We start from the raw sequence: 26,269 nt of genomic DNA, 5'->3' as shown, positions 1-26,269 counted from the left end.
TTAAAAGTTCGGATCAAAAATTTAGTATTGTATTTAAAATTCATTTTGAAAAAAAAACTTATTTTGCAACCGCGTAGGTCTTCACTTGTGTTGTGTGGTGTTTGATTAAGTCAAGCGTCAAGTTGCATCACAAAAATCCGAGATACTACCAGCGTCAAGTTGTATCAAAACTGCTATATTATCTACGTGCTACTCACACTTTTCTTCTAAATCACACTTTTCTTCTAAATCAAGTATAACCATTGTTATTTTTAATGGCTTCTTCTTCTTCCCCCTCTTCTTGCAATTGGTCATATGATGTATTTCCAAGCTTCAGCGGAGAAGATGTCCGCAAGACATTTCTCAGCCACTTTCTAAAGGAGTTGGATGGGAAACTGATCATTGCTTTCAAAGACAATGAGATTGAGAGAAGCCTATCGATTGGTCCTGAGCTTATACAGGCAATTAGGGATTCAAGAATTGCGGTGGTTGTGTTCTCCAAAAACTATGCCTCTTCAACTTGGTGCCTTAACGAGCTCCTGGAGATCGTGAAATGCAAGAAAGATTTGGGTCAACTTGTGATACCAATTTTCTACCGTTTGGATCCTACTCATGTGAGGAAACAAACAGGAGACTTTGGGGATATCTTTAACAAGACATGCGAATATAAAACAGAGGACGAGAAAACTAGATGGAGAGGAGCTTTGACAGATGTGGCTAATATCCTTGGATATCATATTGTCACTGGGTACGTACGAAATTATGAATCACTCTATTCTTTGTGTAACAAACATTATTACTTCTTTTTTCTTTTTGTCAAATTTTTGTTTTTTATCTTTATTAGGGCTAATGAAGCAAGCATGATCGAAAAAATAGCCAATGATGTTTTAGGTAAACTGCAGTTATCTCCATCAGATAATGATTTTGACGAGTTTGTCGGAATTGAAGATCATATCAAAAAGATGAGTTCGTTGTTGTCCTTGGAATCTGAAGAAGTGAGGATGGTTGGGATATGGGGTACCTCCGGAATTGGCAAGACTATCATCGCAAGAGCTCTATTTAGTAGACTCTCTCGTCAGTTCCAAAGTAAAATTTTCATAGACAGAGTTTTCATATCTAGAAGTAACAAAGAAGGAGCTGATCTAGTTGACTATAACATGAAGCTGCACTTGCAACGACATTTTCTAGCTGAACTTCTAGGTAAAAAGGATATAAAGATAGATAATATAGGTGCAATAGAAAAGATGCTCAAGCACCGAAAATCTCTTATCATTATCGATGATTTGGATGACCAAGACGTGCTAGATGCTATAGCGGGTAGAAGTCAATGGTTTGGAAATGGGAGCAGAATCATTGTGGTTACAAAAAATAAGCATCTCTTAAGGGCTCATGGGATTGATAACATTTACGAGGTGTGTCTCCCATCCTACGAACTTGCTCTTGAGATGTTTTGTCGATCTGCTTTCAGGAAGAACTCTCCACCTCATGGTTTTTTGGAGCTTGCTTCCGAAGTTGTATCTCGTGCAGGTAACCTTCCTTTGGGTCTTAGCGTTTTGGGCTCTTCTTTACGGGGTAGGGAAAAAGAAGACTGGGACGATATGATGCCGAGGCTTCGGAATGGCTTGGATGGAAAAATTGAGAAAACACTAAGAGTCAGTTACGACAGGTTGGATAACAGGAAGGATGAAGCAATATTTCGTCACATTGCATGCATGTTCAATGGCGAGAAAGTCGATGACATCAAACTGCTACTAGCCGATAGTAACTTGATGTTAAATTTGGGCTTAAAAACCTAGTTGATAAATCCCTCATCCAAGAAAGATACCATACTGTAGAGATGCACTCTTTGCTTCAAGAACTCGGTAAAGAGATTGTCCGTACACAATCGGTTGAGCCTGGTGAACGGGAATTCCTTGTGGATTCTAAAGATATCTGCGAAGTACTTGGAGACAACACTGTAAGTTTTTTTTCCGTAATAAATATCTCATTATACGATAATAAAAGCATGCATGTAACTTGATTTAATCGATCTTATAATTTCAGGGTACTAAAAAGGTGTTGGGTATAGCATTGAATATAGATGAGTCTGAGGAACTGGATATACATGAGAGCGCCTTCAAAAAAATGCGCAATCTCCTTTTTCTAAAAATTACAAATAAGGAATGGTACATGAGGAGAGAATGGCACTTACCGGAAGGCTTAGACTATTTTCCCCCTAAACTGAGACTATTGTGTTGGGATAATTATTCAGGGAGATGTTTGCCTACTAAATTTGTTCCTAAAAATCTTGTCAAGATCCAGATGCAGGGGAGCAAACTCGAGAAGCTGTGGGATGGAGCTCATGTAAGTTCTTTTAGTATCAGTATCAAGAAGATTATTATATATATATATATGCTTTATACTTGCTTTTTAGAGTAATATGTGTAATTAAGTTACTTGTACACTTCAGTCACTTACAGCGCTTAAGAATATGGATTTGAGGGGATCTAAGGATTTGAAAGAAATTCCAGATCTTTCAAAGGCCACTAGTCTCGAGACCCTTAATCTGAGCCACTGTTCAAGTTTGGTGGAGCTCCCTGCCTTCATTCAGTATCTCAATAAACTGAGTGAATTGGACATGTCATTCTGCAGCAGTCTGGAGACTATTCCCACCGGAATCAACCTCAAATCTCTCCACAACGTCAATCTTGATGGATGCATTCTGTTGAAGAGTTTTCCCGACATCTCAACCAACATCTCAGAGCTCCATCTAAACCAAACAGGGATTGAAGAGGTTCCTTCGTGGATCGAAAACTTCTCTCGCCTCGGCTGGCTATATATGTATGGGTGCAACAGTTTACAACGTGTGTCCCTTAACATGACGAAACTGAAGCATCTTCATAAGGCTGAGTTTTCAGATTGCGCGGCGCTGACTGATGGTAGCTGGAATGATAGCTCAAGTGAGGTGGCGGCCATGTCAACAGACGATATTCAGCCAAAGTTCCTTGAAGATGAGCCTTCCTGTCCTCCAGAGGGCTATTTCTCAATGTTGAACCTTAGTTTCATCAACTGTGACAACTTCGATCCAGAAGCTATGATTAAACAACAATCAGCTTTGATGGAAATGATTATATTAGGTGAAGAAGTGCCTTCTTATTTCACTCATCGTACCACTGGAACCTCTCTCACCAATATCCCTCTGCCTCGCATCTCTCCCTCACAACCACTCTTCAGTTTTAGATGTTGCGCCGTGGTTGATGCTGCGGGACCTCTTTCATTTGAGATCGAGACTTGTTTTCGGTTCGTAGACATACTCGGGAACCATGTGGAATCTGTTGACTTAGTGCGAGACTTCTCAACAACGAAGATGGGTAGTTATCTGGTTATATTCGACTCTTACTTCCCTCTTATGCTTGAAGAAATTGCTGCTCTAGCTGATCAGCTTAAGGGCGGTTCCATGGATATACAGTTTCGTCTCGTTAAAGAAGACTCTCAGCTTCAATTAAAAGGTTTTGGTATACAATTTCCCGATCGAGATCACTCAATCCCTGGATGGTAAGTGCTTAAGATAAACTACTGAACTATATATATATTTTTATAATGATTTCATATTTTTATATCAACAATTGACATTGTTTATGCAGATGAAGATGGGAACACTACTCAAGAAACTGGTGAATTGTTATGTAGCCGATCCGCACACTAAATGGTAGCGGCCCCTCTGCTTTGAGTTCTAAAAGACATGAGGTTCTTCGACCTGTCTTTTGAACTCGTCTTCTCTGTACTGGCAGTGTATTGTTTATGTAAACACTATTAATTATGTTTTGATCAAACCAACTTTTATAAATAAATCTTAGTCTTCAACAAAGGAGGTATTATTTAACAAGCGAAAAACAAACAAAGTAGTTAAAACAACTGCAACAAGAGCTAAGCGAGAAACAAAAACACAAGGGATAGAAACATCCATAATACATGAGCAGATTATGACATAAACATCACAATTACTAAATGCTGAGATGGAGCAGAGGGAATCAGAAGACACACATGGTGAATTACTGCCCAAACATGCTACGACAACAAGTGCAAAGAAAGCAGCAATAAATCTGGTTATAGAGGTGATCATGAGCACTTTGATGAGCCTATCAACTGTGAGGATATATCCTCAGTAACAAAGGGGTGTGGAGTTGGAAGAATCACCACTGGCAAACAACCAAATCTGGACACAAAGATTCAAACTTGGCTTTTGTCAATTCTTCACCTATTTTTTTTTTTGGTATAAATGTTAAGAAAGTAACAAACCCTTCTTCTCCTCTCTTTCTCCAGTGTAACCCTGAAAAATCCGATAAAAATACTACCAACCAAGTAGACTTCGTTGCACAAGACGGCACTGCATGGAGCATTTAGGCGGCTGCAAAATCGGTTATTAAGTCCAAAATTCGCCACCTGAAACTCCAAAGTAGAGTTTTTTTCCCCAAAGTAGAGTTATCTTCCGCGTAAGTGCATTTTGCCTTTCGGTCATATCTCTAAAAGTAATATCTTTCCATGAAAATTTTGTAGTGTTTGCTGAAATTTTGTAATATATAAAGCTGTGAAAGATCCTTTAAACTAAATTGATCCATCATTCGTTTTAATTTGATAAAAACAAATATAAATAATTCTATGAAGTTTAGCAAATACAAAAGTCAAATATCCATTAAAAGAAATCAAATCATATAATATAAAATAATAAGAAATGTATTTACTATATATATATTTTAAATGTAAATTTTACTAAAAATATTTATTGAATTAATTCTTATATTATTATCTTTTTAAAAATATAAGTATTTTCTATACAAAATATTTTTTGACTAATTCTATACAATATATTTATTTTAAATTTTATTATTCATTAAAAATTATAGAGAAATCCAGTTACAAATTTTGATTTAACAGATATTCCAATAATACGAAGTGTATGGATTCAGAAAAATATTGATCCGGACAGAACATAAATACTACAAAATTTAAAGATATTTGTTTCTTGGGACCCCTTATTTGTACTGGGTTTTTTCTTTCTTTATCTGGGTTTAGTTAGGTGTCATATAGGGTAGCGACGAAACTTCTCTCTCCCCGTATAAAAGCTACTAAAATTGATTAACTAAACACATAAAGGGATATGAAATATGTGACATTCATGAATCTGTAAGTATTCGCATTGGCAACTTGCACAATAATTCAATCTTTACTTTTAGTCAAAACAATGCATGTACGGCTACTTTCTACTAGCCGACGAACCAAGAAGACCCCGAAATTATATTATACCCATTTCTTAAAATATATAATTGACATCACTAAACCCAAACAAGTCCACACACAAAACTATCACTATATTCTAATCTATGTCAATGATGTGGATCGTCTTCTCGGCTCTCCTGTTCTTCACCATCATCACACGCTTCTCCGTGATTCAAACAGCCTCTACTTCACCAGCTCTCCATCCAGATGAATGTAATTAAATCATATAAGCTTACCTTTTATAATATCAGAGGTTAACATCCAGAACTTTTCCATATATATATATATATATATATACTCGATAATCTGTGCAGTGAATTCGCTTGAGAAGGTAGCTACTACACTTGGTATAAAGAGAGTGAACCTAAGTTATGAAGACCCATGCAGTTTAGGAACTCTAATGATAACACAACAAGTTGATTCTGTTTGGAATCCAGAGGTGAACAACACCATCGCTTGTGACTGTAGCTTTAACAACAAAACGATATGTCATATTACAGAATTGTGAGTGTTTTCTTCATTTTCTTTCTTTTTCTTTTCTTTCTCTTATTTATAAATTTTTCTTTACTTTACAATAATTTCAAACAAATACAGAGTTCTCATGAATTTTACTCTTGAGGGGAAACTTCCACCTCAGTTGGCCAAGCTTCGATATCTCCAGTCAATGTAAGTTCTACCACTGCACAAGTTATAAATCAAATCGATGACTAGTCCAAGGTTTGATACATATAACAAACACTTTTTGAGCTAAAAGTAGACGTAGAGAGGGCCCAGACTTCTATGATATAGGATAATAGGAATAAAGAGAAAATTTAAATAAGGACTCTTGTTGATGTGTCAGACTTAGAGAGGATCTGCTAAGAGAACCACCATAAGGAGACGAGTTTTGTTTTCTCTTATTTGTAGCGACTTATCAGCAAACTACCTTACGGGCACGATTCCAGTGGAGTGGGCTTCAATGTCACACCTCGTTCTCATGTTGGCCCCCTCTCTTTCTCTCTGATGCTTCCTTTTCATGATTTACTTGTAACATTGAATATTCTCGCAGCTCACTCTCCGGGAATCGTTTGTCTGGGAAGTTACCAACCTGGTTGCAAAACTTAAAGAACCTGAAGTTCCTGTACGTCTCTAATGTTTTCCCACTTATGTGCCTTTGCATTTGAACTGATATTACGGTGATGTTATGAAATTTTCAGAGGGGTTGAAGGAAACCAGTTCTCTGGTCCCATTCCTCATGAGCTTGGTAACTTGACCAACCTTGAACGATTGTAAGACAATCTTTGGCTTTGTAGGCATCTAATCAGTTTTGTTATTTTTGTATCCAAATCTTTGGTTTTTATTGGAAAATTTTAAAAATGTTAGATCGTTTCTAAAAACTTGGTTTTGCAGGTATCTTTCATCCAATCAATTTACAGGAAGCTTGCCTATCACTCTCGCTAAACTAGTAAACCTGAGGCGGTTGTAAGTTGTTGATATCCTTTGAAATGAAAAATTTCAAAAACGTTTTTTTGTCTTTTCTTGCAGTTGTTGTTTTATTACCACCTAGATTGAACTGAAACGTGTATTTAAAGCTTTCTTACTGAGCACTTTTTATGCAAGCTTTATTACTTCGTAGTATGTGTAGTTTAGTTGTCAAAATTGATCTTGACACCTTCTAAACTCTTACTTAGTTAAGTGTGTGGAAAGATAGTCCAGAAAACCTATAAACATAGCTTTTGGACCTCTAAACTAGCTGTTTTTTTTTTGTTTTTGTAGTTGGATATGTGATAATAACTTAAGTGGAACTATCCCAGCATATATTGGCAACTGGTCTCGGCTTGAAAGGCTGTACGTAGACTTGTCCCTTGCTAGTTTTAACTGTCACTTATCTTTTCTAATGTAAATATGTATCAATTATGGTAAGCAGATATCTATACGCAAGTGGACTAAAAGGACCTATTCCTGATGCAGTGGCCAGCCTTGAAAGTCTTAGTGATCTGTAAAATTTACTCGTATCTAAATAGATTAGCAAAAGGACAACTGAGACAACACTCATGTACTAATTAAGCTATATATACACATTCATATGCGCAGGAGAATTAGTGATATGACTGGAATAAACTCCTTTCCAATCCTATCCAGCAAAGTCCTCCAAACCCTGTATTTACTTTTTCACTGCACCTCTATGGTTTCATCTGTAGTATTATTTTTATCCGAACATTTCAAACTAATAATGTCTCCCTTCCTGTCCAGAATTTTGAGGAATGTGAGTTTGTCTGGTCCCATTCCTCCTTACATCTGGAACTTGCCAAACCTAAAGAGACTGTAAGTTCTTTCTAATGATATGTGGAAAAGAGTTTTAGAGTGTGAGAGTTGTATGCAACTATGAAAGGATCCTTTACAACTTGTCTTATGCAGAGATTTATCGTTTAACAAGTTGACTGGTGAAGTGCAACAAATACATAAAGCACCGAGATTTACGTAAGTAGTTACAATCTAAGTTGAAAATGTTAATCCGAGATTGAGAATTATTGTTCTACTTTTTCAGCTACCTGGCTGGCAACATGCTTACCGGAAACGTTGAATCTGCTTTTTTCGTCAACAGTAAACCTAACATGTATGTTTTGACCAACTTGTATTCCTTAAGAAACTTGCCAGCGTCCCAACTAATATTCTTGTGGGCATTTCTATATATTGTGAGTCTTCACAGTGATCTCTCTTATAACAATTTCTCATGGTCATCGACCTGTCATGAAAATAGGTATCAACTTGAAATGGAATTTTTTTTATTTATTTCATATATAGTATATCCTGCTCATTTTGAAGTTTCTGTTGATGAATCAGTAACATTAACACATACCGGAGCTCAAACTCGAAAAACAATTTGTAAGAACAAGAATGGATTACATGGTTGTATATCTTGTTTTTTTTTTGTATACAACTTGGTGATATATATATGGTATAGCTTAATATTCTGATCGCCTTGTCATACAGAACTGGACTTTTTCCATGCGCTGGTCCAATCACCTGCAAGAGCTGTTAGTACATATTGAGATTTATTATCTTATATATAGTTTGCAGTCTTTCTGTTAATTATGGTGATACTCATTGTTGATTGTAGATCATAGATCATTGCATATAAATTGCGGTGGAGAAAATGTACAGGTTACAAACTCCTCTCGTAAAATCACTTATCAAGCTGATAACAAAAAGGTCTGGGCGGCAACAAATCTTCACATGGAAAGATGGGGAATCAGCAACACTGGCGACTTTACCGATGATAAAAGTGACGATGACACGTTTATCGTTTCAACTAGTTTAAGACTATCTGGAGGTTCTCCTGGTCATCTATATAAGACCGCACGTCGATCTGCACTCTCTCTAGTTTATTATGCGTTCTGCTTGGAAAATGGAGCCTACAACGTGAAACTCCATTTTATGGAAATCCAGTTTTCAGACAAAGAGGTATACAGTCGTATAGGCAGACGCGTATTTGATGTTTATGTTCAGGTAAAGCGTCACTACTTGTTACTTGTAAGAATATATGTTTTCAGTCATGCATGGATGGAAGATTGAATTGTTTCTGTCCTTTCTCTAGGGAGAACTGTTCTTGAAGGATTTTAACATTAAAGAGGAGGCTAATGGGACTCTGAAGCCTGTTGTGAAAGAATTGAATGCTGTTAATGTGACTGATCATATGTTAGAGATTCGGTTGTATTGGGCTGGTAAAGGGACAACTTTCATCCCCAACAGAGGAAACTATGGTCCTCTTATCTCTGCTATCTCCTTGTGTCACAGTAAGTATTTCCATTGTGGCTTTCTTCACGTTGAGTTGTGTCACTTTCATCTTCTTAACCTAATTATAACATTCATCTTTCAACATTTCAGGTCATGAGCCACTATGCGGAGGTCCTTAGACAAAACAAAAACTACTTTGTTAAACATTATCTTTTGTTATGATGGTTTATATATGATGCAGATGTATATATGTTTACACTCTTACTGTATCATTTGCAGCGGAGAAAATAAAACACCACATTAATTATCCCCTAGTTTTGGGGGCAACGGGTGCGTTTGTAACAAGCACACTCTTGGCCTTTGGAATATATGCTTGGAGGAGACGCAGGGAAGACAAGATTACAAGAGAAAGAGGTATCAGAGTTAACATATAATATGAACCCTTTAGCCATATATGCTCATAGCTGTACTGATGATTTCTGTCTTGAACCTGATCACATAGATCTGAGATCTCAGAGTCTGCAAACGGTTTGCTATACTTGGAGGCAGCTGAAGGCTGCAACAAACAATTTTGACCAAGCCAATAAACTTGGAGAAGGAGGTTTCGGAGCCGTATTTAAAGTATGTTAAATTATGTCAATATATGAGAATGAAAAGCTGTTTTTTTTTGGTTTTGATATGAAAAATTTAATGCAGGGAGAGCTGTGGGATGGAACTATCATAGCAGTGAAGCAGCTTTCTTCCAAGTCACACCAAGGAAACCGCGAGTTTGTGAATGAGATAGGCATGATCTCAGGTCTGAATCATCCAAACCTTGTCAAGCTTTATGGATGTTGTGTTGAAAAGAACCAGTTGTTGCTGGTCTATGAGTACATGGAAAACAACTCCCTTGCTCTTGCTCTGCATGGTAAATAACAATCATTCAGGCTTTTCTTCTTGTTTTTTTTTTCAAGTGTGTAGAATAGAATCACATCATTTCCTCTTTGGTTTAAACCCATTTCCAGAGAAGAGGTCCCTGAAACTAGATTGGGTAGCAAGAAGAAAAATATGTGTTGGAATCGCAAAAGGCCTTGAGTTCCTCCATGAAGGATCGACGATCCGGATGGTTCACCGTGACATTAAAACCAGTAATGTGCTTCTAGATGCCGACCTAAATGCAAAGATATCTGACTTTGGTTTGGCTAGGCTCCATGAAGAAGAACGCAGTCACATTAGTACCAAAGTCGCCGGAACCATGTAAGTATAGAACATAAAACAAAACAAAAAAAGATGCACCATTAGCTCAGTGTTGGTATATCTTGTAATGCCAGGGGATATATGGCTCCTGAATATGTACTATGGGGTCAGTTAACAGAGAAAGTAGACGTGTATAGCTTTGGGGTTGTGGCAATGGAGATTGTTAGTGGACAGAGTAATACTAAACACAGGGGAAGTGATGATCAGGTCTCCCTTATCAATTGGGTAAACCTTGGAGCTTTCCTTTCTCTTTATCCCATTTGATTCATAACTTATAATGTAACAAAACGTATTTTATTACATCAAATGTCAGGCACTGACGCTGCAACAGAAAGGGGACATATTGGAGATTGTAGATCCATTGCTGGAAGGTGATTTCAACAGCAAAGAAGCCATGAGGATGATCAACGTTGCTCTTGTTTGCACAAACTCATCTCCTTCATTGAGGCCAACAATGTCAGAGGCCGTGCAGATGCTGGAGGGAGTGATCGAAATAAAAGAGGTTATGCCAGATCCTGGTTTATATGGACACGACTGGAGCATGTCAAAGCTGATGCACATTGATACACGTGGACGCTCGAGCACCTCCGGTCTGACAGATCGAACAGAAACAACAATGAAATCCTCTGTTTCTGGTTTTAATCCCTATCAGTATCCTTCCTCATCACTGGAATGTCCCTAGTGCTCGCTGAAGCAAACAACAATGAAATCCTCTGTTTCATGAATGCACCAAGTCTCTGTGTCTGCTTGTGAACTGTACATAGGAAGTACCGAATCCATTATACTAAACCATTCCATTATCTCTCTCTCTCTCTAAACAACTGCTCTTTCTGTGCGCTAGATTGGGCTGGACAAAAGGGTCACTTGTGATTTTGGCTTGGCTTCTCACTCTTGGCCAGCTTCTCTTCTTACTCTGTTTTTCTTATTCTTCTTAACGCGTTCACTCTCTATTTTGTACTTGTGTAAAAATGCACAGGTACACACACTCATATTCTCTTGACTCTCACGTTTTGTTTATTCTTGTAGAGAGAAGAGAGAACACTTTGTATTGTTAACCCTTTTTTCATTACACTCAAACTTACAAATACACATACATATAGTTGTTTTCTCACTAACAACTCCACACACACATACTTAGACTTGTACATTTTAACTACTACAACTCTAGGCTTTAATTCTACTAACCACTCTTAACAACTCTAACAACTATACCTTTAGGTAAACTTTAACCAATACAAAACACTCCTTGTTGTAGGCTTTGTCTATTCAAATGGTTAGTTGCATCTTGATTTATTTGTTGTGACCAAGTCACAGGTCAACTCCTCATTGGTTTGTAACCAATTTAAAGTGGCTTCTTCTCCCACTTTGACTTCCTTCTTTTTTTTTTTTTTTTGCTAGGAATGTAAATATCATATAAATATGAAAAGGTTCAGATATACAAGATAGCTGCAAGATATCACCTTGGCAAAAAAAAGATAAAAAACAAGGGGATACAAGTTTGGGAAACAAAAGATGAGGAGAAAATTAAGAAAGCCATCGAACCATGAGACCTTCAAATCGCTTTCTTCCTTTTCTTGCTGTGATCACGTTGCGGACTTCACGATCAATGAGCCTAACGACAGTCTGAGGGGGTAGACAGACCCCGTTATGGAGACTGTTGTTCCTCAGCTTCCATAAATGGTACACTGTCGCTTGGGCCGCCACCATTTTTAGAGTTGGAGGCGTTGTTGAAGAGTGTTGTCTGATCCATGACAAAAGCTCTGTCCATGAGTAAAATAGATGAGAGCGATTGAGCTTCTGCAAGATATGGTGCCAAACAAATTCTGGATAACCACAGGTGATGAAGAGATGATTCCTGGATTCAGCAACAGTGTTACACAGACAGCATGAGGGTTGGATATTCATGCCCCATCTGATCAGCCTATCCTTTGTCGGGAGACGATTTAGATTTGCAACCCAGAAAGTGAAGGCGTGTTTAGGTATATTACCTTTAAACCAGATAGTCTTAGCCCATTGCTTGATAGAGGAGCGAGGTCTCAGCATGTCCCAAGTTTTTCCAGACGAGAACCCATGACAGTCGGTTCCGTTAACAATCCACACATTAGAGTCCGGCTCAGCAGAGGCTTGAGGGGGCGTGACAGTTGTTAAGTGGATATGAAGAGCAAGAGCACTGTCCGAACTTGGCTGTGGCAGTGTCCAGTTTAGGCCGTTTGAGGCTTCAGATACTGTGGCTGTTAATGGCATTCTCATGTTGCGAGGACCAGTTGGACAGATGTAATCCAGGAGCCGTCCAAGAGGGGTCCAACAATCATACCAGAAACTAGTGCTTTCACCATTTCCCACTGGACTTTTCAAAAACTGTTGCGCAACAGGTCTTAAAGATAGAAGCACATTCCAAGTCCAGGTATCTGTAGCCCTTGGCTCTATTGCCCAGAAGTTGACTTCCTGAAGGTGGTGAAATCTTTGCCATTGAGACCAGAGAGAGTCGCTATTTTCAATCAGTATCCAGATATAACGCAGACAAAGAACCTCATTCCAGACTGTAAACCTGCGAAGCCCAAGACCACCTTCTTGCTTTGGGAGGCATACAATAGACCACGCAACTTTTGCTCCCGAGCTTTTTTCGATGTCACCTGTCCAAAGGAATCTAGCACAAAGGGATTCAATCTTCCGTATACAGCTTTTGGGAAGGAGAAACGTTGAGATCCAGAAGTTCACTGTCCCTGCAATAACCGAGGCAATCAGTTGCACTCTACCAGCAAAAGAAAGCGTTTTAACACTCCAAGACTTGAATCTAGCAGTTATTGCAGCAAGGAGAGGATCATATTCAGATATCCTTAGCTTCCTAGACATCAACGGAAGTCCTAAGTAGCGGATGGGCAGAGAGCCAGTTGGGTATCCGTAAGCTAGAACCTCCGTTGTTTCGGAAGGAGTGAGACCAGCATGGAATAACTGAGACTTCGCTGGATTCATTTTCAAGCCAGACCAGGAGGCAAAGTCTTCAAGAGCCTCCGTGATTCCGTGCAGCAAAGAGCCCCCACCATCAAAGAATATCATTATATCATCGGCAAACATAAGATGTGAGATTTTAAGCTCGTCTGCCTGAGGATGATATAATATATAACCTGCTTCAAATCTGGATGCTAGAAGCTGGGAGAAGACCTCCATTGCTAGAATGAAGAGGTAAGGGGAGAGTGGATCCCCCTGCCTTAACCCCCTCTTGCTCTGGAAGAACCCGCTGGACTGACCATTTACCGAGATAGAGAACGAAGGCGTGGTGATGCATTGCGCTATCCAGCCAACAAATATGTCAGGTATGCCAATGGTGCGAAGAGAAGCAAGAATAAATTCCCAGCTCACCGAGTCGAAGGCTTTTTTAATATCCACTTTGAGCATAGCACGGCGAGAGATGTTACTGCGGTTGTAGCCATGGACAATTTCTGTTGCAAGGAGCACATTTTCTCCCAATAAGCGGCCAGGGATGAAAGCAGACTGTGATGGGGAGATCATCTTTGAAATCACCTTTACCAGTCTGTTGGTTAGAAGCTTCGCTATGACTTTGTATACTGTATTTAAACATGAGATGGGTCTAAAGTCAGCCATAGTCTCCGCGTTAGGGAGCTTCGGTACGAGGACCAGCGTCGTTGCATTCCATTGCTTCAATAGTGATCCTGTTCTGAAAAATTCTGCAACCGCAGCGGTAACCTCTCCTCCCACCACTGACCAGCAAGAGTTGAAAAATTCAGATGAGTACCCGTCAGGTCCGCTGGTCTTGTTCCTGGGAAGACTAAGAAAAGCATTTTTTATTTCCTCATCTGTAAACATTGAGTCTAGCGCTGTCCTTTCCTCAACCGAACATCTATAGGTCAGCAGCAAACTCAAGTCTTCTTCCTCAAACCGAGGCACTTCCTCTTGATCTCCCAACAACTGTGAAAAGAAGTCAACGCAATGGTCTTGTATCTCTTTCTGTGATTCAATTCTTTGACCTTGAAGGTCGAGGAGAAAGTGAATATGATTAACTGATCTCCTGGTGTCTACGAATCTGTGGTAAAAGGTTGTATTCCCGTCACCATATGCAAGCCAGTTCACGTGGGACCTCTGCATAAAGAAAGATTCCTCGGCATCAGATAAGACCTTCCATTTTTGCTCAGCTTCAATAGCAGCACACGCCGTCGTGGTTGAGGGATAGTCAAGTGCTCTGGCCTGAGCTTTCAGCATTTTTTCATGAGCCTGAGTCACTCTTTTTTCTATTCCAGAGTAGTTCTCCTTACTAAATGCTCTGATGATGGGTTTCAACTGCTTAAGCTTCGAAGAGACCCTAAACATAGCAGAACCAGAGACTGTGATCGAGAACCAAGCTTCAGCAATGATAGGCAGGAAGGCCGTGTTTTTCAGTAGCAGATTATAGAACTTGAATGGTTGCTTAGCACGCTGCATTTGCGGGTTCAGAGTGACAGTGCAGGGAGAGTGGTCCGAGAAATCAGGTTCACCGAAGAATCCTAGTGAAGCTCCAAAGAAAGCCAGCCACTGATCATTCACCAGGATTCTATCAAGTTTTTCTGCAACCGGGTTGGATTTCCTCTTATTCCACCATGTGAAGGTAGAGCCTCTGAAATTCAAGTCTGATAAATCCGCTTGAAGGAGACAGTCCCTGAAAGCTCTCATTCTCCTGTCTGTGTTCAAACTTGACGGTGATGAATGCTCGGTTGGTGATAAGATCTGGTTAAAATCTCCCAGGACCAGCCAAGGCTTTCTGCCAGTAATCGAACTTTCACTCAATGCAACTATCTCTTTCCACAACTCCTTCCAAACCTCCGCATCGTTTGATGCATAAACTAGAGATACGATGATTGCCTCCGTGTAGTCTGGTAGAAAAACTTCAGAGGTGATCATTTGTAGAGATGTTTCCAGAATTGTAACCCTTACACTCGGATGCCAGACAACCCAAATCTTGCCGAGGTCTGAGAAGTCATAGTTATCCACAAAATTCCAGCCAGGAAGGACGTTCTTTATGAACTTGGTCGCCTTGGCCTTCTTAACATGAGTCTCGATGAGACCCCCAAAAATTGGTCTATTGACCCTTATCCAATTTTTAAATCCGCTACGGTGGTTGTAGATGTTGAATCCACGTACATTCCACCCAAAAAAGTCTGTACACATTATTAATGAACAGAGGAGCGCTTGCCCCTGACCCCCTTACGGCGTCGCTTTGACACCACCTCTGTAAACTCAGCGAGAGTACGCTGAAACTCCGGATCCGTAGTATCCTCACTAGATGAGACGTCTGAGGAGTCATGTTCCACTTCTGTGTGGGGAGGACTGCCATCTCTCAACTCGAGGTTTGCCTTATCAGGTACTTCTGTGTTACTTGTACTACCTTTCTCGATCGTCTTTGTACTTCCGAGAGCAGTATCAATAACTACTTCTAGCGTTGAGAAGGTGTTGGAGGCTTTTGGAGTATTTTCTTTCGGCACAACGCTAGCCACTTTCTCCTTTATCTTATATTGCTTCTTATTCGAGTGAGCAAAGTTTGGTTTCCTGGGACAGTCCGCCGATTGATGAACTGTGGAGTTACAAGTGGAGCAGTTCTTCGGAGCAGCTTTGCATCTCTTTAAGCTATGTCCTATCTCTTTGCAGTGGGAGCTAACCGGTGGCATCCAAGGGCTCGATACACCGATGCGTTTAATCTCACCAGAGTCGAACTGCACATTAACAGCTTCAGGGAGAGGCTTTCTAGGATCAATAAGAGTCAGAACCTTCGCCACTTCCAAGTTTGTTTTATTGGCAGTTGAGGGATGGAGTAATTTTGGGTCGCCAACCAGACCTGCAATTCTTTCCAACCCATCTTCATGGAAGAATTGCAGAGGGACATCTCTCAGCTCCAACCAAATAGGGGCAGAAGTCAGCTCCGGCTTTTCAGGAATTACACCGGGTTCCCACTTGGCAACAAACATGGTTTGACCTTCAATCTGCCATAGACGTTGGTGTATGACATGATTGCGGGTCGCAGCATTTGGTATTCTGAAGAGAAAAGAAAATCCCTCCATTTTTGTCACCGTAATGTCCCTGTGATGACGACTCCAGATGCCGTTTGCAACACTATGAACCAGACCTTGTGGTGGTGGGTCAGAATAAAACTGGCCTAGGATGAAGCAATCCCAAGCTTTTCGGTTCTTCTCAATAATCTTGTTGGGTATTTTGACGCAGGCTTCTCCCGAAGGTAGGGTGAAGGCTTCGCCTTTCTTCTGAAGAAGTTTTGATGTTCCCTTAACCAACCTAGTCCATACATCAGCCGCCGAGGTAGGTTTGGGGGCTTGCGTTTCTGTTGAAGCCACCAAAGGAGTTTTGGGAGCTAGGGTTTCTGGGTTAGCCGTTGTTGGGGCCTTCGCAGTAGGAGTTTCAGAGTCGCCATTCTGGTTCTCTGAAGTTTCCTGGGCACCTGACGAGGAAGAGGTGATAGCCTCCTCTGGTGGAGCCAACGGGGTAGACGGCTCTGGTGGTTGCTGTCCGGCCAGATCAACTTGCGGCGAAGGTGATTGGGCAGATAACGATTCCGAGGAACCTATAGCAACGTGGGAAGCAGTCTTCTGAAGAACTAGGGCATGAGAAGAAGAGAAATCGTCTCCACCGCCCTTACATGAAAATTTTAATTCTGCAATCTCCTCGTTATAACTGAATATTGTATATACAATTATTTTTAAATCGAGAAATGAATGAAATACTAAAAAACCAATCAAGTTGACAATATTTACAAAGAAAACCAGGGTCAAACCCATCCAACCAGTGACCCGTCGGATCTACACGGGTAAACCAAAGTAAACCAGAAAATCCCAAAAATGAAACGCGATTTGTAATCGTTTCTCGAATCTGTTTATATTTTCCGATTTCTCATTTCCTTTAAACATTTTTTCGAGCCATTTTTTCATTCTCTCGGTCTCGAAACTCTTCAGTTTCTCTCTATCTCTCGCGAAACTCAAGAGAAGAAGCAGATCTCTCATCTCATCGAGGCATCTCGATCTCGGTTTCGCCAAACAAGGAGAAGAGGTAATGGTCGTGAGGAGATTCAATTCTAGGGTTTCAATTTAGGTTCTCGAATTTGTTCTTCTCTCAGTCCGTGTCGTGTCTCGATCTCTCGATTAGGTCTTGTAAGGTTGTTGAGAGTCTTAATTTTCGTTGCAGGAACTGAAAATGGTGAAGACGAAATGGACGAGGAAGAAGAAGAAAACGAAACCATTGAAGGATATAACATCTCCATTGAAAGATATTGAGATTCCGAAAGAGATTGAGAAAGAGAAGAAGAACGATGTGAATCTCGTTGAAGATAAAGAAAAAGAGGCGAACCCTGTTGAAGATAAAGATTCTGAGATGGAGACGAACACTAATGAAGAGAACGAGACCGAAGAGAGAGTTGATGATGAAGAGGCGAACAAGGTTCAAAGTGATGTAGAGGAAGAAGATGAACAGAGGTCAGAGGAGGAAGAGAGGTCAGAGGAAGAACAGGAACATAGGTCAGAGGAGGAAGAGAGGTCAGAAGAGGAAGAGAGGTCAGAGGAAGGAGAGGAAGAGAGGTCAGAGGAGGAACAGAGGTCAGAGGAGGAACAGAGGTCAGAGGAGGAAGAGCGGTCAGAGGAAGAAGAGGAAAGAGAGGAAAGAGAGGAAGGAGAGGAAGAGAGGTCAGAAGAAGAGGCGAACTTGGATGAGAGCAATGATGGAAGAAGAGAAGGACGTAGGGAAGAAGGAAGTAGGGAAGAAGAAATTTACAATGTAGACAATGTAAGTATTTCTACATCTCATAGTTGTAGAAAACAATTGATACAACTAAAGATAACTGGTTTGTTTGTGATATGATGTAATGATATGGTTGATCTTATTTAGTAATTGGGCGTGTGGTATGTGTGAGATGGGAGAGTTTGGTGAGGAGTATGTTAAATTAGATAGGCTGTTATCTTGTACAACTAGAATAACTACTGGAATAACTAGTGGAATAACTACTGGAATAACTACCGGAATAACTAAGTATAACTAAGTATAACTAAATGAGTTTGTTTCTTGGTTGGTTGCAGGAATTCGTCGAAGAGGAGCCGGTCGCGATAAAACCGTTAGGCATGTACTTCCCACCTTCTGAGTATAGGAAGAAGATCAAGATATCGACGAGGTGTTTTATTGCTGATGTATTAAAAACCCTAGGCGAATTAAAGCCTCCGATGACTCCGGTAGAGAAGAGTTGGTTTGAGACTCATCCGCAGTTCAAACACATATTCCACATGCCACAGGCTGGAAACCACAAGGTAATGGGGATGTGGATGCTCCTTCTCCGAACCGTACGCATAGTAAAAGAAAAGGAGGCTTGGTTTGCGGTGAATGGTTGTCCAATCCGCTACGGTATTAGAGAACATGCTTTGATATCTGGTTTGAACTGTAGAAAATATCCACTGAACTACAAGCAATCCGGAGGCACGAACTTTGTGAAGAAATATTTTGGCCATCGAGTAGTTAGGTATCATGACGTGAAAGCAATGGTTCAGGAGGGAATGGAACCTGGTCGTGATAGGTTGAAGCTGCTGGTCTTGTATTTTCTATCGAGTGTTATAGTTGGGCAAAGAAGGGCCGGTGAAGATGCCCCTCCCGTGGAGCCATTCTTGCTTAGAGCAGTTGATGATCTCAACTTATGCAAAACATTCCCTTGGGGTAGATTGTCGTTTGATTACATGCTTAGACAGATTTCTAACACTATGAGCCATTTTGATGGGGAGGTGAAAGAAGGTGTGATTTGGCCAGTTCCCGGATTCTGTCTTCCAATGGAGGTAAATGTATATGACTCGTATGTTGAATATTTGCATAGAAATTATGATATTGACACTGGAAAGGTTTTTTTACTTGTGTAGTTCTTAGCATTTGAGGCCATCGAGAAATTGGGGGAGAAATTCCGAGAGCGAGTACCAGATGAAGACGTACACCCAACATGTCCAAGGATGTGCCGATCAATGTTCAAGAGAAGTGAAATGAAGGGATTTCCACTAGAGAAAATAAATAAAGCACTCGGTGATACTACGGTTAGTTGTCCCATGTATCCAAATATTGTAGATAACATGTTATGTAATCTTTTGGAAATTTGAATAAGGCGTTGACACTGCAGGACATTGAGAACATCTTGGCTTGTACCGACGAAGACAAGACTCTACTAGATGGGATAACAGAACCAGAAGACATCAGAGATAAGGATGACACGATTGTGGAGAGTTGGATGAAGGTGGTGGAGAGGGGTTATGTTGTTAGGTTTGAAGATATGTTGAAGGAAGATGTGGCTGCTAGACAAGCCCCTCCCCCTGAGCCTCAGATTGGAAACGACACAGAAGCTACCAATGAAGCAGGAGGGAACAGCGTCAAGCTAGATGAATTGGTGCAAGTCATTAACAGCTTCAAAGAAGATATTGGAGGGCGGATGACGAAGATTGAGGAAAAGGTTGGGGAGATTGACTCAAGACTCGCTGCATCGGAAGGTTTTGTTCAAGAGCTCTTAGATGGTAGGAATGTGAATGCGGATATGGAGGAGGAACAACAGGGCGTCTCGAAGAGGTCAAGGAACAAGACAAAGGACATCACTTCCAGGGCAAAGAAGAAGTCAAAGAAAAACTGATCAATTGCTTTTGTTGTTTGTTATGAACTTATGTTGCTTATGTGTGTTCTAAAACATGTTGCTTTTGTTTGCTTTTGGAACTAGGTGTTCTAAAACTTTGTTTGCTTTTTGGAACGAGTAAGAGAAGGTGTGTACTAAACTTATGTTTGCTTTTGGAACTAGGTGAGTAAGTACAACTATGGAAAACTAATAAAACTATATCTAACTAGTACAACTAGGTGATTATTTGATTGGTTCTCCAATTAAATAAACCGGATTTGATTGGTTCTCTCTCACTCTTCACTCTCCTCTCATCTCTCTCTCATCTTCCCTAGAATCTTCTCATAAATATACTTTTACTTTTCTCTCTCTCTCTCTTCCTTTAAAAAGAAGTCAGACGATTTCTCATTCTTTATCTCTCTCTCTCTCTCTCTCTCTCTCTTCCTTTAAAAAATCTTCTACTGAAGATGGAATATGGTTCGGGATCGTCCAGGAGAAGGCCAAAATCTGGTCGGAAATTGTGCTCATGTGCCTTAGAGGCGACCATATATCAAGCTTGGACAGAGAAGAACCCAGGGCGACGATTTTATGGATGTCCGCGGTACAAGGTATGGCATCTGATTATACAACTTGTTATCTTGCAATTCCATGATGAATAATGACTCGAATAATAGATTGGATTTGGATTATGTGACAGGAGCCAAATGGATGCAACTTCTTCTCCTGGTTTGATAAAGAGGATGGTACATTATGGCAAAAAAGAGCTTTGCTTGAAGCCCGGGATGAGATCCGAGAGCAGAGTCTGGTGATTGAGCAGTTGAAGGAAACAATTGCGGAACTGAGAAGCAATTTGGAGAAGAAAGAAAATGAAGATGAGATTGTTAGGAAGTTTGAAGACTTCTTTGTTTAAGCCAATGAATCCATTTGTATGTTTAAGAAGACCTCTATGTTTAATAAGACCTCTATGTTTACTACGGAAAACTACAGAAAACTACCGAAAACTAAGGAAAAACTACCGAAAACTAAGGAAAAACTACGGAAAACTACGGAAAACCACACAAGTCTTAACTTAACACAACATCACATACATAATCCAAATAAGAAACACGTACAAGGAGATCCACATACAAGTCTTAACAAACAAAGACTTGTATTTACCGAAAATTAAAGACATACAAGTTGTTCAAACAAACTAACACTTCTCAAACACGTGGGATAAGTAGTTTCAGAGCTGCAATTTCCGCAGCCATGTCGTCCACCTCCTTCCTTAAGCGGCGAACCTCTTCCTCAACTCCGATGACCCATGGCTGACGGAAGTGGAGACCATCATCCTGTCAGTTTCACATTGTTATTACATATTGCATTATCTTTCGGAAAAGAAGGGAAAATCCATATTTTTACCTCAAACTTGTCGCAAGTGAAGTACTTGCGGCCTGGTGAGAAATCTTTATCTTTCGGATTAGCTGAAACCTCGTTGACAATTCGTCCCCCGCATGGGCAAGATCTTGGAATCCCGTACTCAGCATCGCATGTATATTGAACCATGTCCAAGTGTTTCTTCGTTTTCTTCATCTCCCTCCTTTCCTGTTTTTCAACCCATGGATCCATCTCGAGAGAAAGATGACTGAATTGTAATTTTGAGAGTAAAGTGAAGATGAGGAGAGTCGAGGAGAGATAAAGGTTGTAGAGAGATGAGGAATGTGTGGTGAATGAGAGAGTAGAAGAGATAATGTTTAGAAAGCCCGCCTAAAATTTAAAATGTTTTGGAAAGCCCGCCTAAATTTTAACTTAGTTCTCCCTAAGATAGTTGTTGTACAGAATTTACAAATAGTTGTACATCGGGTGATTTCCATTTATTTCAGTATTACAAGTATTTATATATTTTTTTAGTAGTTGTCCAATGATATATAAGATTTCATAATATGATTATTGGTGTTTCGCGTAATTAAAGTGTCTATAAGATCTCTAAAACGAAATCTCATCTTCAGTATTCACATATTTAGCAAAGTGAGTCCAAAAGTGTATGTAGTATGTTGGGTGGTTGTTTTGATTCTTGAATAATAATTTTTTATCTTATGTTGGATAGTTGTTTTGATTCTTGAGTAATAATTTTTTATCTTCTATTGGATAGTTCACTTCACTATAAATATCATTTGATGATGCAACTTTGTAAAATTCACACTCAGTTCGAAATTCAATTTCAGATAGTTATACCAGCATCAATATCAGTTCGACATAGTTGTACAAAGAAAACAGAGTAAATTCACACTCAATTCGACTTAGTTGTACAAACAGAACAGAGTAAAATTCAAACATTTCGATTTCCAAATAGCAACCATTGCAGGCTTTGTCTTGGTCGCCTTTTATTTTGTGTCCTTGGCCTACGCTCCCCTGCTGATGGAAACCGTTTCACTCTTTTTCTTCCCCTCTGCTCAATGCGCTTAGGAGCCAAGATCTTCTTGTTTTTTATGTAATCCGGGACATCCCATTGGCTCCTATCCGGAACCACATATATAGTCCTGTAATATGCCAATGCCCACAGCTCTGTCCAATAGTATTTAGATATCAAATCTTCTAAATCGAAAACGTGATTGCTATCACCTTTCTTAGAGTAGAAAATGAAAGCGGCTAAGCCGTGGACACAAGGATACTTTTCAATGTCAAAGAACCTGCAACTGCAGCTTTTGGCTAGTAAATTCACCAAATACGGTTTCCCATCTCTGCCCATGACACTGTATTCAAGGTGAAAAGCATTTAGCTCCGACACAATTAGGCATTCTGCTTCCCCCCACGTGTCATGCACAAAGTTTTCCACTAGAGGCACCAGTTTCCGCTCACTGGATCCTCGAACTGTCTCTTGCCTGTGCGTATTAAACCAATCTGCAGTTTTTTTAACAATCGTATCCAACATTGGTATTAAAGAGTACCTCCTCGCGTCTTTGAACACGCTTTTCATCGACTCCACAACGTTGCTTGTGTCAATGTTGTATCTATCTCCTGGAAACCAACACCTCGCCCACTTTTCTTTCTCACTACTTTCCTCAAGATACTTCGCAGCAGATGGATACCGAGTCTTGAAACCGGAATAAGCAGCATCGAATTCAGGCACTGTGTAAATCCGAGCAATGTCCATAAATCTAGCTTCAACAACATCCTTGTTGACGTTTGGCACATGACCTCTCACATTTTGCGCCAAATGCCATATACAATGCGCATGATGAGCCATCGGAAACACACTAGCTATGGCATTTATGAGGCTTACATTTCTGTCACTCATAAATACCAACTCCGATGAATCCGGCACAACACTTTTCAACATCTCAAAAAACCAAGTCCAACTCTCCTTATTCTCGCCATCTAATACACCAAAGGCTAACGGATAATGGTGCCGATTAGGATCTTGGGCAGTGGCAAAAACGAGTACACCACCATATCCATTTTTCAGAAATGTGGCATCCACTGTTATCACTTTCCGCATCACTTGAAAACCTTCAATGCTGGCTCCCAGAGCGATGAACAAATATTTGAATTTGTCTGACTCATCCAATTCCACGCTTGATATTGTCCCATAATTCATCTTCTCCAACATGTACAAATAACAGTACAACATCTGGTAACTTTCTTCCGGAGTCCCACGCAAAACATTTACAGCTTCGTTTCTACCTCGCAAAGCAGTGGAGTACGATACCTTCACACCAAGTTTGTTCCACACAAGTTCGATAATGCTTTTAGGAGGAGGAGTTTCCATTTGTCCAGGATAATCATCATGCAATAGAGATGCAACTAGCTGTGGTGTTCCTTTCCTCCTTGAGTTGCATTTACTCTGACTTCCACGAGAGCATGTATGCAAGTTCGAGTACGTTCTAATAGAGAACGTTTCACTCCGGCCAATTTTTGCAGCTCGTACTCCCCATTGACAACCTTCCTTCGGACATTTTAACACTAATCGCTGCTTATCCGATTTTACCACCTCAAACCCAAAACTATTCGAACATGCTCCTCGATCCACCACTTCTTGCACTGCCTTTTTACTAACAAACTCTTGTTGTATTTTCAACCCCAAACCGTCTTCCCATGCCTCCATAAATGGAACTGGTTTGGCAAGAGGAGGTGCCTCTATATATCTTCCACGCATTTCTGACTCTTGTGTACCATTGTCCTCCATTCCACCAGCATTACAATCCTCTCTTCCACCAGCATTACAATCTTCTCTTCCACCAGCATTATCATCCTCTCTTCCACCAGCATTATCGTCCTCCATTCCACCAGCATTACAATCCTCTCTTCCACCAGCATTACAATCCTCTCTTCCACCAGCATTATCATCCTCTCTTCCACCAGCATTATCGTCCTCCATTCCAACAGCATTATCGTCCTCCATTCTATCAGCATTATCATCTTCCTTTCCACCAGCATTATCATCCTCCTTTCCACCACCATTTTCATCCAAATTAACTTCTTCATCAACTGCTTCCAACATCTCCTGAATCGCCACTATCCCCCGCTCAGATTGTTTTTCAACTAGAATGTTGCCACCATATAAAGTTATGGCTCTATCTCCGAAATCATTGTCATTCGAATGCAACACTTCATAGTTCATACCTAACGAACTTCGTTTACCTAACGAACTTCGTTTGCCGGCTCTTGAAAGTTGCTCGGGGAGTTCTGATCTTCTGATGATTTCCACATACAATATGCACCTGCGGTTCTCTTTATCAAGAGACAATAGATATACACAAAGGTCTTCATCATCAAGAATGATAAATTGTTCCTCAGACCCAATCAACAGTGGAATATAACTCAATTTCAACTTCACTGAACTTTCATCTATCCCAAGCTTCTTGCATATCCGTGCTTCTACCATTGAAACAGTTATATCGTCCACTTCATTCTTAATCACTACACTATACATGTGACCTTCGCATCTGAAATGTATGATGACGTTGTTGCTCATTGGATCCTGACAAGACAACCATTGAATATCATTCATTATGCATCGAAATATTCCAACATAATTAATTATTAACCGTTCTCGTTCAGTAATACTAGTATAACTAGCTGTACAACAAATATCAGTAATACTAGTATTACTAGCTATACTACAAATATCAGTATTACTAGCTCTACTATAGTTTCACTAGTTCTCCTATCTTAGCCGTATTGATTTTCAAATCTACAATCAATGTACTACGATTTAACTCTCCAATGCAGCTAATTTCACTCATAATGGACCAAATCGACCTCCGGCAACATCTACATCCATTCCAATCAGGTTTTCTCATCGAGGATTGCAACATTTATACATACATACCCGTTTTCACCTTTCCAGTACAGTGGAAGGTAGTGCAGCCTTTGATTGCGAACTCGATTGATATAGATAGGACCGAAGATCGATCTTCGACTCTGGAGCTTCGGATTGGGGAGGCAAATCGAAAGAAAGGAACTGAATTGGAGGAGGGCAGCTCAGTGGAGGACGAGAGCGTCGTGCATCGTTTCTCGATTTCGTTTTTCGATTTTCTTTATTCCACAACGCAGAGACGCAAACGCAATTCCACTCTCGGTTCAATTGAGAGGTTCAATTGCAACTGGTTTAATTTTCTTTATTTTCAAATTTAATTTTATTTTAGCTGAGGTCAATTTCGTAATTGCAACTGGTTTAATGAAATAGGAGGGTGTTGAGAATAGGGGGGGATATAAATGATTTAGTTTTTTTGTAGGAGGGCATCTGAGGATATGTCTCTGAGAAGAAATAGGGGGTGAAGAAGGGGGTTTTTTATTTGAGGGTGATTTCTTACGGGATTTCTTAGGAGAAGGTTTTTTAGGGGGCTTTTTTTTCCCCATGAGGAGGGGAGGGCCTGAAGAGAGAAGCGGAGCAGGATTCCGACGCCGTGAGAGACGCCGGCGGACAAGAGAAAAAGAACTCACTTTGTCGCCTGAAAAATCGCTAGGAGAGAGAAAAACCGTCCCAATGGCTTCCTTCTTCTACGTGACTTTAGTCACTTCTTGTTCTTTTTTTTTGTGTGGCAAGTTCCTTGCTTTCACTTGTCTCTTGATTCTTCTACTCTTTATATGTTTAATCAAAGGTTCAATTCCAGCAGTTACACCATTTTTAATTTCAGTGAAAAAGAACAAGAAATCTAGAAGCTCCTTTTAACAATTACACTTGTTTTCTTAATCCTTAATTGTCTTGCGTTTACATAAAGACCTAAAGTCTTCAGGTTCAGAGTTCAGGGTTTCACAAAATGAGTGTTTACTTATTTGCTTTAACTTATACTCTCTTTTTTCGCAGTCCTCGTTAATTATTATTGTTATTTTGTTTACAACTCATATACGAACATTGCCGATTTTTTTTCCATTGCATTGCCGATATTAGAGAAAGATCACTAAGCTAAAAAACTTTGGTTCATTGATCGTATTTTTTTTTGCTGTTATATATATAAAGAGTGTTTTACTAAGGAAACAGTA

General features: G+C 40.0%; 5 protein-coding genes across 7 annotated transcripts; 4 read left to right on the top strand and 1 right to left on the bottom strand.

Moving 5' to 3' along the window:
- Nucleotides 1–212: 212 nt before the first annotated feature.
- Nucleotides 213–3,826, top strand: LOC108845719 (disease resistance protein RPS6). Its single transcript, XM_056985663.1, is given in 6 exon segments — nucleotides 213–727; nucleotides 824–1,745; nucleotides 1,748–1,936; nucleotides 2,023–2,322; nucleotides 2,429–3,513; nucleotides 3,603–3,826. Coding segments are annotated over 6 exon segments (2,970 nt in total). The 5' UTR covers nucleotides 213–254; the 3' UTR covers nucleotides 3,604–3,826.
- Nucleotides 3,827–5,288: 1,462 nt separating this feature from the next.
- On the top strand, nucleotides 5,289–11,279 carry LOC108806781 (probable LRR receptor-like serine/threonine-protein kinase At1g29720). Of its 3 annotated transcripts, XM_018578976.2 has the most exons (25): nucleotides 5,289–5,448; nucleotides 5,550–5,739; nucleotides 5,830–5,901; nucleotides 6,142–6,213; nucleotides 6,284–6,355; nucleotides 6,432–6,503; nucleotides 6,625–6,696; nucleotides 6,991–7,062; nucleotides 7,142–7,213; nucleotides 7,309–7,374; nucleotides 7,468–7,539; nucleotides 7,633–7,695; nucleotides 7,763–7,831; nucleotides 7,925–7,975; nucleotides 8,059–8,100; nucleotides 8,209–8,252; nucleotides 8,336–8,724; nucleotides 8,813–9,011; nucleotides 9,103–9,123; nucleotides 9,232–9,366; nucleotides 9,455–9,573; nucleotides 9,649–9,859; nucleotides 9,957–10,188; nucleotides 10,263–10,413; nucleotides 10,502–11,279. In XM_018578976.2, the coding sequence occupies exons 1-25, from the start codon at nucleotides 5,340–5,342 to the stop codon at nucleotides 10,868–10,870; spliced, it is 3,036 nt and encodes a 1,011-aa protein (XP_018434478.2). In that variant the 5' UTR covers nucleotides 5,289–5,339; the 3' UTR covers nucleotides 10,871–11,279. The 3 variants fall into 3 exon arrangements, with proteins under 3 accessions (XP_018434478.2, XP_056841636.1, XP_018434485.1); XM_018578983.2 differs by lacking the exon at nucleotides 5,289–5,448 and having other exon boundaries at nucleotides 5,671–5,739; nucleotides 6,077–6,213; XM_056985656.1 differs by lacking the exons at nucleotides 8,813–9,011; nucleotides 9,103–9,123 and having other exon boundaries at nucleotides 8,336–8,548.
- Nucleotides 11,280–16,959: 5,680 nt separating this feature from the next.
- On the top strand, nucleotides 16,960–19,965 carry LOC130494851 (uncharacterized). The gene is made up of 4 exons (XM_056985668.1): nucleotides 16,960–17,232; nucleotides 17,368–17,961; nucleotides 19,074–19,241; nucleotides 19,325–19,965. The coding sequence occupies exons 2-4, from the start codon at nucleotides 17,377–17,379 to the stop codon at nucleotides 19,823–19,825; spliced, it is 1,254 nt and encodes a 417-aa protein (XP_056841648.1). The 5' UTR covers nucleotides 16,960–17,232; nucleotides 17,368–17,376; the 3' UTR covers nucleotides 19,826–19,965.
- Nucleotides 19,966–20,225: 260 nt separating this feature from the next.
- On the top strand, nucleotides 20,226–20,785 carry LOC130494857 (uncharacterized). Its single transcript, XM_056985678.1, has 2 exons — nucleotides 20,226–20,412; nucleotides 20,502–20,785. Exons 1-2 carry the CDS (start codon nucleotides 20,272–20,274, stop codon nucleotides 20,712–20,714), a joined length of 354 nt encoding a protein of 117 aa, XP_056841658.1. The 5' UTR covers nucleotides 20,226–20,271; the 3' UTR covers nucleotides 20,715–20,785.
- An 83-nt stretch (nucleotides 20,786–20,868) lies between these two features.
- Nucleotides 20,869–21,460, bottom strand: LOC130494859 (uncharacterized). Its single transcript, XM_056985682.1, has 2 exons — nucleotides 21,206–21,460; nucleotides 20,869–21,135 (listed from the first exon to the last, which is right to left on the bottom strand). The coding sequence occupies exons 1-2, from the start codon at nucleotides 21,410–21,412 to the stop codon at nucleotides 21,007–21,009; spliced, it is 336 nt and encodes a 111-aa protein (XP_056841662.1). The 5' UTR covers nucleotides 21,413–21,460; the 3' UTR covers nucleotides 20,869–21,006.
- Between the last annotated feature and the right edge of the window lie 4,809 nt (nucleotides 21,461–26,269).

The sequence above is a fragment of the Raphanus sativus genome, chromosome 1, assembly GCF_000801105.2.
Source record: "Raphanus sativus cultivar WK10039 chromosome 1, ASM80110v3, whole genome shotgun sequence".
Lineage (NCBI taxonomy): Eukaryota > Viridiplantae > Streptophyta > Magnoliopsida > Brassicales > Brassicaceae > Raphanus > Raphanus sativus.
Note: the sequence above shows the minus strand (reverse complement) of the source record. Positions and strands in the feature narration are given on the sequence as shown.

Coding starts and splice junctions, on each gene's coding strand:
- LOC108806781 (XM_018578976.2), top strand. CDS start 5,340: ATGTCAATGATGTGGATCGTCTTCTCGGCTCTCCTGTTCTTCACCATC. Junction 7,063..7,141: donor TGGTCTCGGCTTGAAAGGCT/GTACGTAGACTT, acceptor TATGGTAAGCAG/ATATCTATACGCAAGTGGAC. Junction 7,832..7,924: donor GTCAACAGTAAACCTAACAT/GTATGTTTTGAC, acceptor GAGTCTTCACAG/TGATCTCTCTTATAACAATT.
- LOC130494851 (XM_056985668.1), top strand. CDS start 17,377: ATGGTGAAGACGAAATGGACGAGGAAGAAGAAGAAAACGAAACCATTG. Junction 17,962..19,073: donor AAATTTACAATGTAGACAAT/GTAAGTATTTCT, acceptor TTACTTGTGTAG/TTCTTAGCATTTGAGGCCAT. Junction 19,242..19,324: donor AAGCACTCGGTGATACTACG/GTTAGTTGTCCC, acceptor TTGACACTGCAG/GACATTGAGAACATCTTGGC.
- LOC130494857 (XM_056985678.1), top strand. CDS start 20,272: ATGGAATATGGTTCGGGATCGTCCAGGAGAAGGCCAAAATCTGGTCGG. Junction 20,413..20,501: donor ATGGATGTCCGCGGTACAAG/GTATGGCATCTG, acceptor ATTATGTGACAG/GAGCCAAATGGATGCAACTT.
- LOC130494859 (XM_056985682.1), bottom strand. CDS start 21,412: ATGGATCCATGGGTTGAAAAACAGGAAAGGAGGGAGATGAAGAAAACG. Junction 21,136..21,205: donor TCACTTGCGACAAGTTTGAG/GTAAAAATATGG, acceptor TGAAACTGACAG/GATGATGGTCTCCACTTCCG.